The following is a 17,145-nucleotide window of genomic DNA, read 5'->3' as shown; positions in this document are numbered from 1 at the left end:
TTATCTGATTTACAAAAATGGACAATGTACTCAAGCTTAAATATTTTATTTGTACCAAAACACAGTACATGATTAATATTTTTGTATTTGCATAGTAAATGTGGCATTTGAGTAGAAAAACATGTTAAAACATAAAGATAATGTAATCAGAACAGATGATGGCTACTTTAATTAAAGGACAATTAAGTCTTGAAATGATTCTGAGCTCTATAGTCAACACCCAAAACTTTAGAAGAGATCTGCCAGGCTGCGGCTATTGGCTGTCAAACAATGACAAAAATATCACAAATACATATTTTACAGTAAAGCAGATATAATAATACTAATACTAATAATAACTTTATTTGTACAGCGCTTTTCAATACAGGTAACAAAGTGCTTCACATCATAAAATAAAAGTACTAACAAAGAAACAAAGAAAGAATAGCTAATTAAAATCATTTAAATCGTACATTAAAAGCATCTTTATAAAAGTCTGTCTTCAGCAGGGATTTAAAAAGAGCCACTGAATCTGCAGCCTGGTCTCCTCTGGCAGACCATTTCAAAGGCTAAGGCTGCATCCTGGCTAAGAAGAACAAACACATCAGTGCCCTGCACTTACAAAATGCAATGAATGGCCCTTCCAAAAAGTAAGTCATCATCATGGATTAGATTCACATCATGCAGCACCAAGGATGGAACATTCCATCCCTTTGGACTGACTGAGAGCACCATGGATGGACCATTATTGAATTAAGTACAGCTATCGTAGAATGAACATAAATGTGACCGTGTTACAAGTAAAACTGTGAGTAAGTGTTCATAACTTTAGAGGACAAAAAGTGTCCCTGATTGTCAGTGATTTCCAGATTTAGCACCGTAATTAGTCAAAAGAAAAAAAAGACTTCATAGAAAATTGCAGTGCCTTAAACATATTTCCCTTTAAGAAGAAAACAAACTGCAACATCACTTGAGTAAATTAGACAACACGATACAGTTACTAACCTCCTGCAGATGGCACTGTCTTCTCAGCCCACCGTCTTTACCAACGCCTCTTCTGACCGTACACTCTTGCAAAGGGTTCTACATTGAATCCAAAATGGTTCTACTTGGAACCAAAAGGGTTCTACCTGGAACCAACAAGGGTCCTTCAAAGGGTTCTCCTATGGGGACAGCCAAAGAACCCTTTAAGGTTCTAGATAGCACCAGAGAGTAAAACCCAACCCAGCAACAAATAAATACAACTATATAGCTGCACATGAAGTCCAAACTCTGAGGAAACATTTGAATTTGTGTTTTCCTGAGAAGAAAAAAGGATCTAGTCCATTCAGTGTTAAGATAATGAGTAAACAAAAACAGATTTGAGGAATAGCAAACATTTTGTGGAAATCACTCAAGTGAAGTAATAAAGTCTTCACCTAAATAATTTGTCTCTGGTCTTGTTACGCAAAATGGTCTTGTTCCCCAAAATGCACAAGATTATAATGTTGTATTTGAAAGGAACATAAGGACAAGAGCATGGTTGGACTTGACTTGGACTTGAATTTGATCTTGAGAGCATTATCACCTAATGATACTCATACATTTCTGCAACCAAAGAAGTCCATGTGAAAATAGCGAGGATACCCCTGTAGTGAATTCATCTCCACAGGATCAAACTTCCAGTACTGCCTCCCTCTGATAAAGTGGGCATAGCCTGTCAATGGGGGAAAAAATATATTAATCAATACAATTAAATAATTATCCTATGATCTAACTTTTCAATGTCGGACTCACTCCCAAATTGAGGTGATTAGGTGATTCACTCATATTACCATATTGGTCCTTGAAGGCTGCGTCGACATCACTGGGGATGCCGCGCCAGTCCTGCATGTTGCGAGGGTAGATAGAGTCGACACGCTTCTCCTTGGGGCTAAACCTCCAGTAGCTGCCTGACTTGAATAAGTAGGTGTTGTAGTTGTTGTCCTGGCCCCAGCGCAGAGCTGCCTGGATGTGGGAGACTGACAGGCCGAGGCTCTGCACAGAGTCTGGCCCTGTGATCTGTCTCTCTGCATCAAACACCCAGTAGCTTTGACCTGTAATAGCGCGAGAGAGAGAGAGAGAGAGAGAGAGAGAGAGAGAGAGAGAGAGAGAGAGAGAGAGAGAGAGAGAGAGAGAGAGAGAGAGAGAGAGAGAGAGAGAGAGAGATACAGTAGATGCCCCTGCTGTGGGAGCTGGGCTATGTTTTCATAGTTTCCATAACTCTTGCCTATTCAACACTCTTGTCACTCTTGACATGCCCTACTTAAAGTTGCAGAATAACACTTTTCTGGCTAACCAAAAAGTTCATAAAGCTATAATGCAGTTGTTTTCCTGCTTGTCTGCCTACATGTATGTTAACCTGTTAGTTTTCAACTTGGGGCTTACCTAATCCTACACTTATAAAATATAACTAACCACAGCACAATATCTATGTCACCCACCTTGAAAGAACCAGATATTCCCTGATTGGTCTTCAAAGGCTGCATCAATGCTCTCTGGAATCCCCCTCCAATGGCGGGATGCCAGCGCGGGGTAGCCTGCCTCCAGCCGCCCCTCCCGAATGCGCCACACATAGCGTGACTTAAAGAAAAACAGCTCTCCGCGAATCATAGACACAGCATCGAAGTCTGTCTGGCAGGCGTCAGGCTGGAGACAGAAAGAGGACCACTAGACTCTTAGAAGAAACTGTGCTATCTAGTACCAATACGGGTTGTTCAGCTGTCCCTATGAAGAACCCTTTTTATTTCCAGGTAGAACCCGTTTGGTTTCCATATAGAATCCTTTCCACAGCAGGTTCTACATGGAACCCAAAAGAGTTATACCTAGAACCAAAAAGGGTTCTCCTCTGGGGAGAGCCGAAGAATCCTTCTGAAACCCTTTTTTACAAGAGTGTAGTGCATTTCCATACTGTCGTATCACGTTTATTCTTGTGTGGCTAGTATCTCAGTTGTATTGTGTGTCTTATATTGTGATTATCTGCCTGTGTAGCACCTCCAAAGAAAAATATGGCGAGATTAACACTCACAATACTACTAATGATCTCATTGGTATCTGTAGTGATTTGTGGCAGTGGTTGGGGTGGAGATGGGGGCTGGACATGTGGACGAGGGCCATACAGGTATTGGATCCCCAGCTTGTCATCCTCGCTCAGCTCCAGGGGATAGGAGAAGCTGTAATAGGGGGACATCACTGCGCCCGGTTCCTGGGAGTGCTGCAGGCCAAGAACATGCCCGAACTCATGAGCAGCCACTTGGAGGAGGTCTGTGCCTGCAGTAGAGTCAAGGCGAGGGTCACACCTCCAGGGATAATACACTACAACTGTAGAAATACCTCCTGACTTTACTAATTTTACATAGAGCTCTATGTAAATCAACTCTCCATATTTCCTGCATGTCACTGCCAAGAAAACACTCACCCATGTAGTTGCCAAGGGACCACGCCTCATCATAGTCAAAATGGATGTCGCCCTCCCTGTGGGTCTTGGGGAAGAAGGCATGGGCTAGAATGCCCCCAGGGCCGTCAAAGGGCAGGTTATCTCCATGCCAGTAACTACAGTAGAGATCCATATGAGGGCAGGTTATCTCCATGCCAGTAACTACAGTAGAGATCCACATGAGGGCAGGCTATCTCCATGCCAGTAACTACAGAAGAAATCCATATCAGGGCAGGTTATCTCCATGCCAGTAACTACAGAAGAAATCCATATCAGGGCAGGTTATCTCCATGCCAGTAACTACAGTAGAGATCCATATCAGGGCAGGTTATCTACATGCCAGTAACTACAGTAGAGATCCATATCAGGGCAGGTTATCTCCATGCCAGTAACTACAGTAGAGATCCATATCAGGGCAGGTTATCTACATGCCAGTAACTACAGTAGAGATCCATATCAGGGCAGGTTATCTCCATGCCAGTAACTACAGTAGAGATCCATATCAGGGCAGGTTATCTCCATGCCAGTAACTACAGTAGAGATCCATATCAGGAAAGCGCTGGCTGAGCAGTAACTTAAAATCGGACATTTGAATACACATAATGTACACACATGCGTACCTAGTGAAGTCAATGACAATGTCAGCCTTTCCACTGCTGACCTCAGTGAATGTGAGGGGTGTGACCTCACTCCACACTCTCAGGGCTTCCAGCAGGACACGCCGCACTTTGTCTTCGCTCATCTGCCAGGGGAAACGAACCACTCTGAGGAAGAAAGATGTATAGATATAAACAGATATAAATCAGAGGATGTAAACTCCACACACAGCCACAATGAGAGGAACAAGGGTAGACACAGACAAAGAGGCAGCAGCCAGTCGACAGACAGCCCAGCCCAGACAATCCATACAGTGAGTCTCAGAAGGAGAAAAAGTAATACCATAAAAGCTACTTTATGACCAAAACAGGAGACTAATGATGGATAGAGTAACACTGGATTCTGAACATACAGTACCTTTCCCACCAACACAGGCAAATATGCACCAAAACAGGATACAAATACTATTTCCTTTGTTGGGACCAAGTCCATCTCAAGATGTACACAAGTGTGGTAATGCTATAATAATGATAATAACAATAATAATATTATTATCCTTACTTGTAGGTGAGGTCAGTTTTCTCCAAGCGCCCCCCAAACAGGACAAAGCGTTTCTGCCTGTGTCTCCCCCTGTAGATGACATCCTTCAGTGGGGGGTAGTCAGGGACGCCACACCGGGGGCGGTTAGAGTCCTCAGTGTTGTTAGTTACCAGTGCTGCTTTTACAGGGTCTCCTATGGCCAAGGCTGTTTCTTTGAGTGTGTCCTGAGGATGGGCCACTCTTCCTCTCTTCTTTAGGTCATGGAGATCAAACCTCTGGAGCCATCCCTTTGAAACAGCAGGATCATGAGCAACATTTATTAGATAACATGTTTACAAAAGTGTCACTTACAAGGATGAACAACTTTAATTAAAACGCATTAGAAAACAATAGATTTGGTGCAAATATGTATCGCAATGCATTGCACTTTTTTGGAATCCATACATGCACTGACATTGCTTTAAAGGGAAATGTAAAAAACAACATTCTACTTCACATTCATCATCTCAAGCACCACCCTAACATCAACATATGTGAAAATGGTGCATTCCTATGTTTTGTAGTAAACTAGATAGAGAAAGATTAGTAGACAATTAGTAGGCAATTAGTAGGCAATGCCTACTCACATGCATACAGATGATGTCATTAGAAACACTTATCTTCCTCTACCTATTTTACTACAAAACATAGAAAAGCACCATTTTCACATATATTGATATTGGGTGCTGGAGATTATGAATATGAAGTTGAAAAAATGTGAAGTTTCCCTTTAACATGATTGCTAGTATCTCTGAGAGTGGGAGTATGAGAGGTCAATACTAACTGGAAATAAGTAAACAAACAAAAATTGCCTGTCAGAGAGTGTTTCCCTTGTTGACTTGGAGTGGGCTTGTAGCTTACTTTACTGTCAGTTATCATTACACATAGGAACTATTACAGTAAATACCCCCCTGCAGAACCCAGAGGAAATTACTTTGCTCATCACCTCCTACCTCAAGCATAAATTACAGAGAGGAGAAATACTGTCAGTGGCACAGCGTCTCCATGGCTTACTGAAGTTGTACAATTCAAGGCCTTTTACAGCTTTGCAATTCAGGAAGCATTGGGGTGCTCTTCATGATCACAAATGTCTTTACATTTCCTCTGACACTGCTACTGTAAAACACATTGGATTTCTTAATGTACTAAGAACACGAGGATGTAGCGTATTCTACACTCTTAGAAAAAAGGGTTCCAAAAGGGTTCTTCTGCTGCGCCCATAGGAGAACCCTTTTTGGTTCCAGGTTAGAACCCTTTTTGGTTTCAGTTAGAACTCCTTTGGGTTCCAAATAGAACCCTCTGCGGAAAGGGTTGTACATGGAACCCAAAAGGGTTCTCCTATGGCAGGGTTCCCCAACTGGCGGCCTGCGGGCCGGGTGGTTTTATTAGGCCACAAGTTTTCTGAGTAAAAAAAAAAAATCATTGTGGAATTTCATTGTTGGACATAAAAGACTGTAAAAACAACAGGAAATCAGCTCCAAGTGATTTTAATTGAAGAATTCCCAGGCAAAATAGAGAGACATGTGACCGTATACAAATGTAAGCAAGGTTTGAAATTATTCTGTTTTAGTCTAACATTATATCTGTTTGGGCTTCTTGCGGTCAATTTGCAGTCTACAAAATATTTGTAATTATGTTCAGGCCCTCCTACCATCCGCTCCAGAAAAAATTGTCCCGCGGCTGAATCTAGTTGATGATCGCTGTCCTATGGGGACAGCCGAATAACCCTTTAAGGTTCTAGATAGCAAATATTTTTCTAAGAGTGTAGCGTATTCGAGATAAACAATAATCAGACATAAGTCCTAATCATTCTGTCATTGTGTCAAGCCAGTCCTCCCTCTGGTAGCCTACTGCTTTGTGAGGCTTTAGTGTTGTGGAGTTGTGGGATAATGGGAACAATGCCCAGCAGGATTCGTGGAATGTGCTCCAGACCTCAAAACGAGAGGGCCTTACCCTGAGTTATGTGCCCCAATCAAGGAAGAAACACTAGGCAGCAGAACTCTCAGTCATTCCGCCTGCATTTCACTTTGTAATTTAACCCTAATATATGGATCTTGGGCTTGCACTCTAATCTAGTTTGACAATAAGATGTATACCCAACTGCATGAGAATGGGAGTGTGGGCTATCTACAGTGCATTGTAAAGCATGGCTAACAAGCAGGAGGAGTGTGCACTTAACATATTTCAAAAAGGGAAATGAGAAGAGAAATTAGTGCTGTTGACAAGTTGCTGACAATAACTCCCTCCCATCTGTCAAAAGGATCAGTCTAGCCCCTGAGGTGAGAGAAAGCACAGCTCCTCCCCTCAGATTGCCAACAGGGTAATGGCCAAAGTTCACTTCTATGTACCATGAACTTATGAAAGCTTTGACTGTCCTCAAATTGCCTGTCTTTGTTTACATTTATGGCATGTACTGCATATGCTCTTCTGCATGTATGTCCACTGAGCAGACAGTCTGGACACATATTAAAATTTGTGCATGTCACGCCCTGACCATAGAGAGCTTTTTATTCTCTATGTTGGTTAGGTCGGGGTGTGACTAGGGTGGGTCATCTAGGTAATTATATTTCTATGTTGGCCTGGTATGGTTCCCAATCAGAGGCAGCTGCTTATCGTTGTCTCTGATTGGGGATCATATTTAGGCAGCCATTTCCCCTTTGTGCTTTGTGGGATCTTGAATATGTATAGTTTCCTGTGAGCACTATAGTAGCTTTGCGATTTATTGTTTTCTTTGAGTTTCACTACCTAATAACGAGGATGGAACCATACCACGCTGCATCTTGGTCCACTCGTTATAAAGATCGTGACAGTGCATATGTTGTGTATACCCAACACGTGGTGTTCAGTGGTGTCGTATTCTGACGTGTATTGTGATATATTTGAGTAAAATTGCTTTCATTACCCATATCTGCTGTCCTGCGCCTGACTCATCTCACTAGCTACACACAGACGTAATTACAGAATTACTCACCTTCGAATTCAGCAGGAGTAGTCGCCCTCCCTGTGGAGGTAGAGGACCATGTTGCAATGTCTGAACACCGCCATGGATCGCATGTTACAGATGATGGATCATTGGGAGAGAGCAGGAGGTCATCCAGCGCCTTCACCAGCCCCACTACAACAGGCCCCACCCTCCACCCCTCCTTCACCCGGTCCCAGCGGGAATCCGCTTGAGCTCCCGAGGGAGTATGATGGGACGGCTGCCGGATGCCAGGGGTTCCTACTCCAGCTGGAGCTCTACCCGGCGGCCGTCCACCCGGCTCCTTCGGGACGTGAGAGCGTGTCCGCCCTCGTCTCCTGCCTCTAAGGCAAAGCCCTGGACCATTACACAGAGTTCACCTGCCGCTTTCGGTCAATTTTCGACCACCCGCCTGAGGGTCGAGCGGTGGGTGAACGTTTGTTCCACCTGAGGGAGAGGACTAGGAGCGCGCAGGATTTCCGGACCCTGGCCGCCAGCACGGGATGGAACGACAAGGCCCTGATCGATGCAGTCTGCGCGAGGACGTTCGTCGGGAATTGGCCTGCCGAGACACCACCCTCACGTTGGACCTTCTGGTGGATCTGTCCATCTGTCTGGACACCCTGCTGGCTGCCCGCGGACGTCCGGATCGGGGCCTGTCAGTTCCATCCCCCAGCACCTCCGCTCCGACACCCATGGAGCTGGGAGGTGCTGCGCTTAGGGCGACCGGAAAAGGGGCCATTCCCTGCACCATCTGTGACTGCAGAGGGCACATTGCTGGGGAAGTTCCTCAGGGATTCAAGGCAGCAGGCAGGGCACTATCGTGTCTACCCCAGGTGAGTCGGCACCAGGCTCACCCATGCTCACATGTATGTGTTTATTACATTTCCTGAGTTTTCCCTGCATTCCCAGCATAAGGCACTCGTAGATTCAGGCGCCGCTGGGAATTTGATTGACCGTTCATTTGCTCATAGTTTAGAGACCCCCTTGTTCTTGTGGATATTCCCTTCCCCGTGCACGCCCTAGATAGTCGACCATTAGGGTCAGGGCTGATTAGGGAGGTCACCGCTCCACTAAGCATGGTTACGCAGGAGGGTCACAAGGAGAGAATTAGTCTCTTCCTTATCGATTCCCTTGCGTTTCCTGTGGTGCTGGGCTTACCCTGGTTGGCCTGTCATGACCCCACTATTTCGTGGCAACAGAGGGCTCTCAAGGGGTAGTCACGAGAGTGCTCAGGGAGGTGTGTGGGAGTTTCCATCGGTGCGACTACGGTGGAAAGTCCACACCAGGTCTCCACCGTGCGCATCCCCTCGCAATATGCAGATTTGGCTCTCGCCTTCTGTAGGAAGAAGGCGCCTCAATAACCACCCCATCGACGGGGGGATTGTGCGATAAATCTCCTGGTAGACACAGCACTTCCCAGGAGTCACGTGTATCCCCTGTCACAGGAGGAGATGGCGGCTATGGAAACATATGTCTCCGAATCCCTGGGGCAGGGATACATTCGACCCTCCACTTCACCTGCCTCCTCAAGTTTTGTTTTTGTGAAGAAGAAGGATGGAGGTCTGCGCCCGTGTATTGACTATCGGGGTATCAATCAGATCACAGTGAGGTACAGCTACCCGCTGCCTCTCATAGCCAGTGCGATCGAGTCAATGCACGGGGCGCACTTCTTCACAAAATTGGATCTCAGGAGCGCTTACAACCTGGTGCGTATCCGGGAGGGGGCCGAGTGGAAGACGGCATTTAGTACCATCTCAGGGCACTATGAGTACCTTGTCATGCCGTACGGGTTAATGAATGCTCCATCAGTCTTCCAGGCCTTTGTTGACAAGATTTTCCGGGATCTGCACGGGCAGGGTGTAGTGGTGTATATATCGACGACTTTCTGATATACTTCGCTACACGTGCAGAGCATGTGTCCCTGGTGCGCAGGGTGCTTGGTCGACTGTTGGAGCATGAGAAATGTCTGTTCTTCCAACAGTCCGTCTCCTTCCTAGGGTACCGGATTTCCACTTCAGGGGTGGAGATGGAGAGTGACCGCATTTCAGCCATGCGTAATTGGCCGACTCCCACCACGGTAAAGGAAGTGAAGCGGTTTCTAGGGTTTTCCAACTACTACCGGAGGTTTATCCAAGGTTTTGGTCAGGTAGTGGCTTCCATTACCTCACTGCTAAAGGGGGGACCAGTACGACTGCAGTGGTCGGCTGAGGCGGACAGGGCTTTTGGTCACCTGAAGGCTCTGTTTACCTCGGCTCCCGTGCTGGCCCATCCTGATGCCTCTTTGGCGTTCATAGTGAAGGTGGACGCATCCAAGGCTGAGATAGGAGCCGTGCTCTCTCAGCGCTCGGGCATGCCACCAAAGCTCCGCCCCTGTGCTTTCTTTTCGAAGAAGCTCAGTCCCGCTGAGCGAAACTATGATGTGGGGGACCGGGAGCTGTTGGCTATTGTCAAGGCTCTGAAGGCATGGAGACATTGGCTTGAGGGGGCTAAACACCCTTTCCTCATCTGGACTGACCACAGCAATCTGGAGTACATCCAGATGGCGAGGAGACTGAATCCTCGTTAGGCAAGGTGGGCCATGTTGGGCTCTGTCCTACAGACCAGGTCCCCAGAATGCTAAGGCAGATGCACTGTCCCGGATGTATGACACAGAGGAGCGGTCCATGGATCACACTCCCATACTTCCGGCCTCTTGCCTGGTGGCACCGGTGGTGTGGGTGCTGGATGCGGATATTGAGCGGGCATTACGCACAGAGCCCACTCCCCCACAGTGTCCAGCTGGGCACCTGTACGATCCGTCTGCTGTCCGCGACCGTTGGATCTCTTGGGCCCACATGTCACCTTCCTCTGGTCATCCTTGCATTGGTCAGACGTTGCCTTAGTGGGAAGTACTGGTGGTCCACCTTGGCCAAGGACGTGAGGGTTTATGTTTCCTCCTGCTCAGTGGGCACCCAGTGCAAGGCTCCCAGGCACCTGCCCAGAGGGAAGTTACAACCCCTACCCGTTCAACATTGGCCGTGGTCGCACCTGTCGGTGGGCTTCTTGACGGATCTTCCTCCCTCGCAGGGCAACACCACGATCTTGGTCGTTGTGGATCGGTTTTCAAAGTACTGCCGTCTCCTCCCTGTGCCCGGTCTCCCTACAGCACTACAGACTGCGGAGGCCCTGTTCACTCGCGTCTTCCGGCACTACGGGGTGCTTGAGGACATGATCAGTTCACGTCCAGGTTCTGGAGAGCGTTCATGTAACGTCTGGGGGTCTCGGTCAGCCTCACCTCAGGTTTTCACCCCAAGAGTAATGGGCAGGTGGAGAGAGTAAATCAGGATGTGGGTAGGTTTCTGCGGTCATATTTCCAGGATCGGCCGGGGGAGTGGGTGGCGTTCATCCCTTGGGCAGAGATAGCCCCGAACTCACTTCCCCACTTCCCCACTCACTTCCCCACTACTATCAGCCGGTTCTGGCACCTTGGCATCAGAGCCAGATCGAAGCCCCTGCAGTGGACGAATGGTTTAAGCGCTCAGAGGAGACCTGGGAGCCCACCCATGTGCACCTGCAACGGGAGGCGGCAGAAGGCGAGCGCCGACCGCCACCACAGTGAGGCCCTGGTGTTCGCACCGGGGGATTGGGTCTGGCTCTCGACCCAAAATCTGCCCATCCGCCTGCCCTGCTGGACGCTGGGTCTGTGGTTTGTGGGGCCATTCAAAGTCCTGAGGAGACTGAACGAGGTATGCTACAGGTTACAGCTTCCCCCGGATTACCATATTAATCCCTCGTTCCATGTGTCTCTCCTCAGGCCTGTGGTGACTGGTCCACTCTAGGAGTCTGAGGTGGGGGAGGTTCCTACCGCCAGTGCCGGTGGAGGACGTCTTGGACCCTTCGTTGCTGCAGGAGTTCCACCGTCTCCATCCGGATCACCCTGCGCCTTGTCCTCCGGGTCGTCCCCGAGGTAAGTGTCGGCGCGCTGCTGGAGCCACGGGTCAAGGGGGGGTACTGTCACAACTTCCGCCGAAGTCGATCCCTCTCCTTGTTCGGGTCGACATCACCGGCCTTCTAGCCATCGCCGATCCACTTTTCATTTTCCATTTGTTTTGTCATTGTCTTACACTCCTGGTTTCAATCCCCCAATTACTTGTTCATTATTTAACCCTCTGTTCCCCCATTTTTGTTTGTGAGTAATTGTTTATTGTATTGTGGTCTGTATTTGTGGCCTTGTATTTATACAACGTGTATAAATATATATATTTGAGTAAAATTGCTTTCATTACTCATATCTGCTGTCCTGCACCTGATTCATCTCACCAGCTACACACAGACGCGTTACGTAGATGACCACTCTGTGTAGTAGAGCTATTGGAGGAGCAGAGGTCCCCAGACAATATTGACTTGTCTGCAGCCGGTTTGCGTGTTACCACATCATCTGAGAGCAGACAGAGGATATCCTGGCACAGTGTTTCTCAGCTAAGCCCTGGGAGACACAGTCAGTCCATCATCTTCTGTCCTGATGACTATGCAAGATGCCATTTACGAAGTAGTTCACCCTCCAAAAGAGGGCTCTAGGTGACTCAGGATGTTTTATCATTGTGTTTGTGAACCAACGTGTTTTGGGAGGGGGATCCATTACATGTATGGACACATCTAGCTTCTGGTTACAGTGATGACAAGATCTGTGAGTCACTGCAGTGGAGTGACAGAGTGGTATTCAAAGAGCACAACTCAACATGTCTGTACAAGTATCCTAAAGCCTAGACATTATAAAATGTGGACATTGTCAGTTATTGTAAGAATTTGTAAAAAAGGAGGACACTTAAACCATTTCATATAGGAACAATACTAGAGGACATTGTCTGCAAACGGAGCAACTTGGTAATGTTTACACAATGCATCGGATATGGTCTTGATTTGGAGAGGGTATGTATATTACTGAGTAAATACAGACAAACTGTTTCACTATAACAGGATAGAAGATTTAAGTGATGAGGTGAAAGATAGATGCACCACTATCAACACATGCCTTGGTATCTGTCTTCTTATCCTCCTTAATCCAATACATCAGCCACAATCAGTAACACCAGGCAATAGAAAATAGGTTGCAAATCTCCTGGGTTCTTACAGTGCTCTTTTATCTTTCCTGGCAAACAAACTTCCTCCCCTGAGACCTCAGGCTTCCAGATTCTCTATCTACCAAGCAGAGAATCAGGGGGATAATGCCACCCTCACCTTGCATGACCTGATCACACATGAACTGGGTTTTGTGCCCTGCTATGACTTAATTCAATAGGTGGATGCTATGGAAACTGAGGCTAGTAATCTCTGATGTCACTTCCAGTCTCATGGATGTCTGGCAGTCAGTTTGGCCAGAGGACAGAACTAATGGAGCAAAACAGGAAGAAAAACCAAGGGACATGGCTTTTATTCACAAAGGGATATCCAAACATTGAGCCCATCGTATTATTTTCCCTTCATTTTCCCTGTGAGAGCAAACAGGCTCTGTGTTTCCTGACCCAGATACAGAGAAACTTGTCTCTGCTTGTATAATCACTAACTCTTTTGTCAACAATGGGAAACAAATTGACAAAACTACAGATTATGCTTTCCAGTTCAGTTAACAACTAGACATAACAATTAATTATTATTTGCATGTGTTGCCATCGCAGCTGCAAGTAATTTCGGGAAAGGAAGAGAGTAGAAACTAAACTAACAACTTTTCCTCCATGACATTGAGGTGGATGTTTGTCATACTTGGTCCTTAATACAGTTGGTTTACAGTAGGCTACCTCAGTCAGACATTCTCAAATTAATGAGTTTGCATTTTTTCCAGTTTTCATCAAGAAGCCGATAATCTCTGTCATTGAGGCAGTAGGCTAATATTGCAAGTTATCAGCAATACATAATCTAAAACATCAATTTGGACAATAAAACACCCCCAATGGCAATGTGGAGCTTCCCTCTTTATCCTCTCATTCACAGAGTTGTTGACAAAATGTCTTTACAGACCAGTTATTATCGTTTCCTGCCCTGCGGAGACAAGAACTCAATTACCTTCTCTATTTACCACACGCCCATACCCTGCAGGACTTTCAGTTGTGCCATGGTAGCACAAATGTTACATATCAGATCAATTAACGTTGTATGAAGGTTGAAAATAAAAACCTTTTAGATGTCAGTGTTGATGTTGTGGCAGTGGCTCTGTGAAGTTTCTAAATGCCACATTGCTTAGACTTAGTCCCATCCTGGGAGGGTTATGTGTTTGACAGATAAATATTTTTGTTTAGGATTAATGAGTCAGTGTTTAAAGGGCAAATCAGCAATTGAAAAAATAATAATAAAGCTTCTCCCAGCCCTGTTTCGGTAAAAAGCTGAGGGACGGGCTGGAAACATGTAACCACTCTCAAATTCATAGACAGAGCTATGAATGCAAGGACTTATCATCCTTGACATCAAAATGATAGTTTTAACCATGTTTTAAGGCTATATAGTGTTTGTTTACATTTACTTTGTTATTAACAAACATTCAAGTGAAACAAGCTTATATTTTAGGGTTTGATCGGGTAACTTAATCTAAGCTCATAAGTCATTTATAAATTATATTCTTAAAAAATCAATGGATACATATGACAACTGTATAAATCCAAAAATGGATGTAGCAACTGCTGATTGCCACTTTAAAATATGATGTTGTAATATACTCATTTCATATCGGTCATCTTCAAAAGATATGACACTTTGTCCACTGCACAGGTTCATCATCTTAACACTAACATACTGACCAGACCGAACACGTCGGGTGCGCAAGCAACACAAAATAAATGTAGAAATCCATGTTATTCAATTATTGCGTCGCGTGCGCCAACGAGCGTCTGCGATGCCAAGGGCTAAAATAGAAGTCATTCCTATTTCTGACGCAGATCGAGCTGAAAGTCCTGCCTCTCCCATCTCCTCATTGGTTTATAGAAGCAGGAACCCACGCACCATCTCCTCATTGGTTATACCCACTTAGGTGATTGAAAGACGAACTGTTTTGCCAGTAGTCGTGGTAAAACTATGAAAGTTTAGATGTGATCACCATATAAATTCAAAGATGAAAAAGCCTGGAAGGAGGAGAAATGACTTGAAACGATTCAGTTGGCCGTTTTATGTGTAGATTAATTGTCGGAGTAGAGGACCTTGTGCAGTTCTGATAAAAAAAATAAAAAAATGTTTTCATTTTTTCCCAGTTCAGGTAAAATAACAACTCAATGTTTATATCCCAGGACAAATTAGCTAGCAACAGCAAGCTAGCTAAATGGGACAAATTAGCTAGCAAGAGCAAGCTAACTAGCCATACATGTTTAATGCTTTTCGACCTGTCTCCAAATTAATGTAATTGGTTTAGAGTTTGTTTTGCTATTTTAACCTGCGTGTCGTGAACGCGTTTGGTGTGGGGGGAAAAAATACATTTATTGCACGATAGCGCACGCGCGCAGCCGGTTTGGGTTCCGTGTAATTATTGACATAGAGCCCTTCTAATAATACTGAGCATAAAATCTACAAGATTATTTGTTTTGACAGATGGGTTTTAAACATTTAGCAGGTTGGCGTCGGTCAACCAGGGCGAAGCATAATCATAACTGTAATAAAGCACACTGAACATTCGAAAAAGCCTGGAAAACTGGGATTCACAACTAAGAACTTTTCTGCACTCTCATGTGTACATGATTTGAAATAGCAGGTGAATTGGGAATGCACTAATAATAATTGGCAGTGACTTGCAACACCGATGAAACTTCCAGTAATTGCACTATCAAGCTATGTGTGTCTGCTGAAAGATATTATCAAACAAAGAAAAAGTAATACAACTAAAGTATTCTGCACTCACCGGCGTCGCTTTGTACCTGATTGCTTCGGGCACTGGCGAACAATGCATGCTTCGGAGGCATTGCAGCGTAAAGACGCAAGATAGAACAGAAGTCTGCATCATTATCATCATCTTCTGGACCCGTGGACAGCTCTTTCTTCAGCCCTCTCTTCGGCCGAAGAGTGACGGCGCAGCTTCTTGTGGGCTCTTATATAGGTTCTGATTCTTTGTTCTTTCTTCAAATACGCGTTTTATAGTCCGGACTCAGGAGTGATAATACCACCCGCAACAACGTAACATTTAACCCATTTTGTGCTGCGCTAACATGGATTTTTTGGATTCAAAACGGATGATCTACCTGCAATTGAACGAATAGGAAACGAATCTCTTTGGAAAAAATGACTTATGTGAAACTCAAATGTGTTATTCATCAATAAATATTTCAACAACGCTATTGAAGGTGTTGGTTTATTTTTGGATTGATATTAATACATGTTAGGCTATTCATTTCAGCCAACTGGTAATGACACATACTGTAGGCTACATACATTTAGTTTGCAACAAGTTGTGCGATTGTTTCCATATATCAACAGCCCATTCACCATTTGTGTCTTTGATTTCGGAAATAATGTGTCACAACAACTCTCATAACCCAAACTTTGGTCCTAGGAGTGGTGCCCATCTCCAAATTGACAACAGTCACACCAGCCACAAAAAAAAGCTGTAAAAGCCACAGCAAGGCATTTAAGCCACAGAGGCATTTAAGCCACAGGGGCATTTAAGCCACAGTGGGGCATTTAAGCCACAGAGGGGCATTTAAGCAACAGAAAAGGCATTTAAGCCACAGTATAGGCATTTAAGCCACAGAGGCATTTAAGCCACAGAGGCATTTAAGCCACAGCGGCATTTAAGCCACAAGAGGCATTTTGGCCACGAGAGGCATTTAAGCCACAGGAGGCATTTAAGCCACCACAAGGCATTCAAACTCTATTTCAGTTCATTACAGTAAGGATGGGCATTACATAACAGGATTGGGGAGTTTAACAGGGCTAGTCTATTTAATTACTGACATACAGGTAGGTAGGCACAGGGAAAAAGCCCTAATAAATCTAATTTTTCTGAAAGAGAATTACAACACACAAACCACAGTGGGCTTGTTAACAGAAAGTTATAGTATAAAGAGGTGTGTGTGTTTGTGTGTGTGCGTGTGTGTGTGTGTGTGTGTGTGTGTGTGTGTGTGTGTGTGTGTGTGTGTGTGTGTGTGTGTGTGTGTGTGTGTGTGTGTGTGTGTGTGTGTGTGTGTGTGTGTGTGTGTGTGTGTGTGTGTGTGTGTGTGTGTGTGTGTGTGTGTGTGTGTGTGTGTGTGTGTGTGTGTGTGTGTGTGTGCGTGCTCGTGTGTGTGAAAGACTTTGAAATTGCTGACTAACTAAAGCTTTTCAAGGACTTGAAGACTTGAGTGGACACACAACAAGAAGGTAAGACCTTCCAGGAAATAGATTCCCAATAATCCAGTGCTGTGCCCACTGCCCATCCTTCTTGATTACTGTTTATAACTGTGTCACTACTAAGTTTCTCTCTTGAACCAGGGCCAGGTGGCTGAACACTGACCTCAGCGTCATTCTCAACCACCTCATCTCACCTACCTCATTGGCCCCCTGTTGGTCAGACAGATACATGATGAGGTGAATACCTTTGTTCAGGTGACATGAACTCAATGAATAGTATGGACTATTGCAAGCA

The 17,145-nt window shown here is 45.3% G+C and overlaps 1 protein-coding gene across 1 annotated transcript; it reads right to left on the bottom strand.

Annotated features, from left to right (window-relative positions):
• Positions 1-30: 30 nt before the first annotated feature.
• LOC124034427 (stromelysin-3-like) lies at positions 31-15,679 on the bottom strand. Its single transcript, XM_046347631.1, has 8 exons — positions 15,427-15,679; positions 4,592-4,857; positions 4,054-4,197; positions 3,416-3,549; positions 3,026-3,267; positions 2,442-2,646; positions 1,794-2,054; positions 31-1,675 (listed from the first exon to the last, which is right to left on the bottom strand). Exons 1-8 carry the CDS (start codon positions 15,535-15,537, stop codon positions 1,557-1,559), a joined length of 1,482 nt encoding a protein of 493 aa, XP_046203587.1. The 5' UTR covers positions 15,538-15,679; the 3' UTR covers positions 31-1,556.
• Positions 15,680-17,145: the final 1,466 nt, after the last annotated feature.

The sequence above is a fragment of the Oncorhynchus gorbuscha genome, linkage group LG04, assembly GCF_021184085.1.
Source record: "Oncorhynchus gorbuscha isolate QuinsamMale2020 ecotype Even-year linkage group LG04, OgorEven_v1.0, whole genome shotgun sequence".
Classification (NCBI taxonomy): domain Eukaryota; kingdom Metazoa; phylum Chordata; class Actinopteri; order Salmoniformes; family Salmonidae; genus Oncorhynchus; species Oncorhynchus gorbuscha.
The sequence above is the reverse complement of the archived record's forward strand: the minus strand, read 5'-3'. Positions and strand labels throughout refer to the sequence as shown.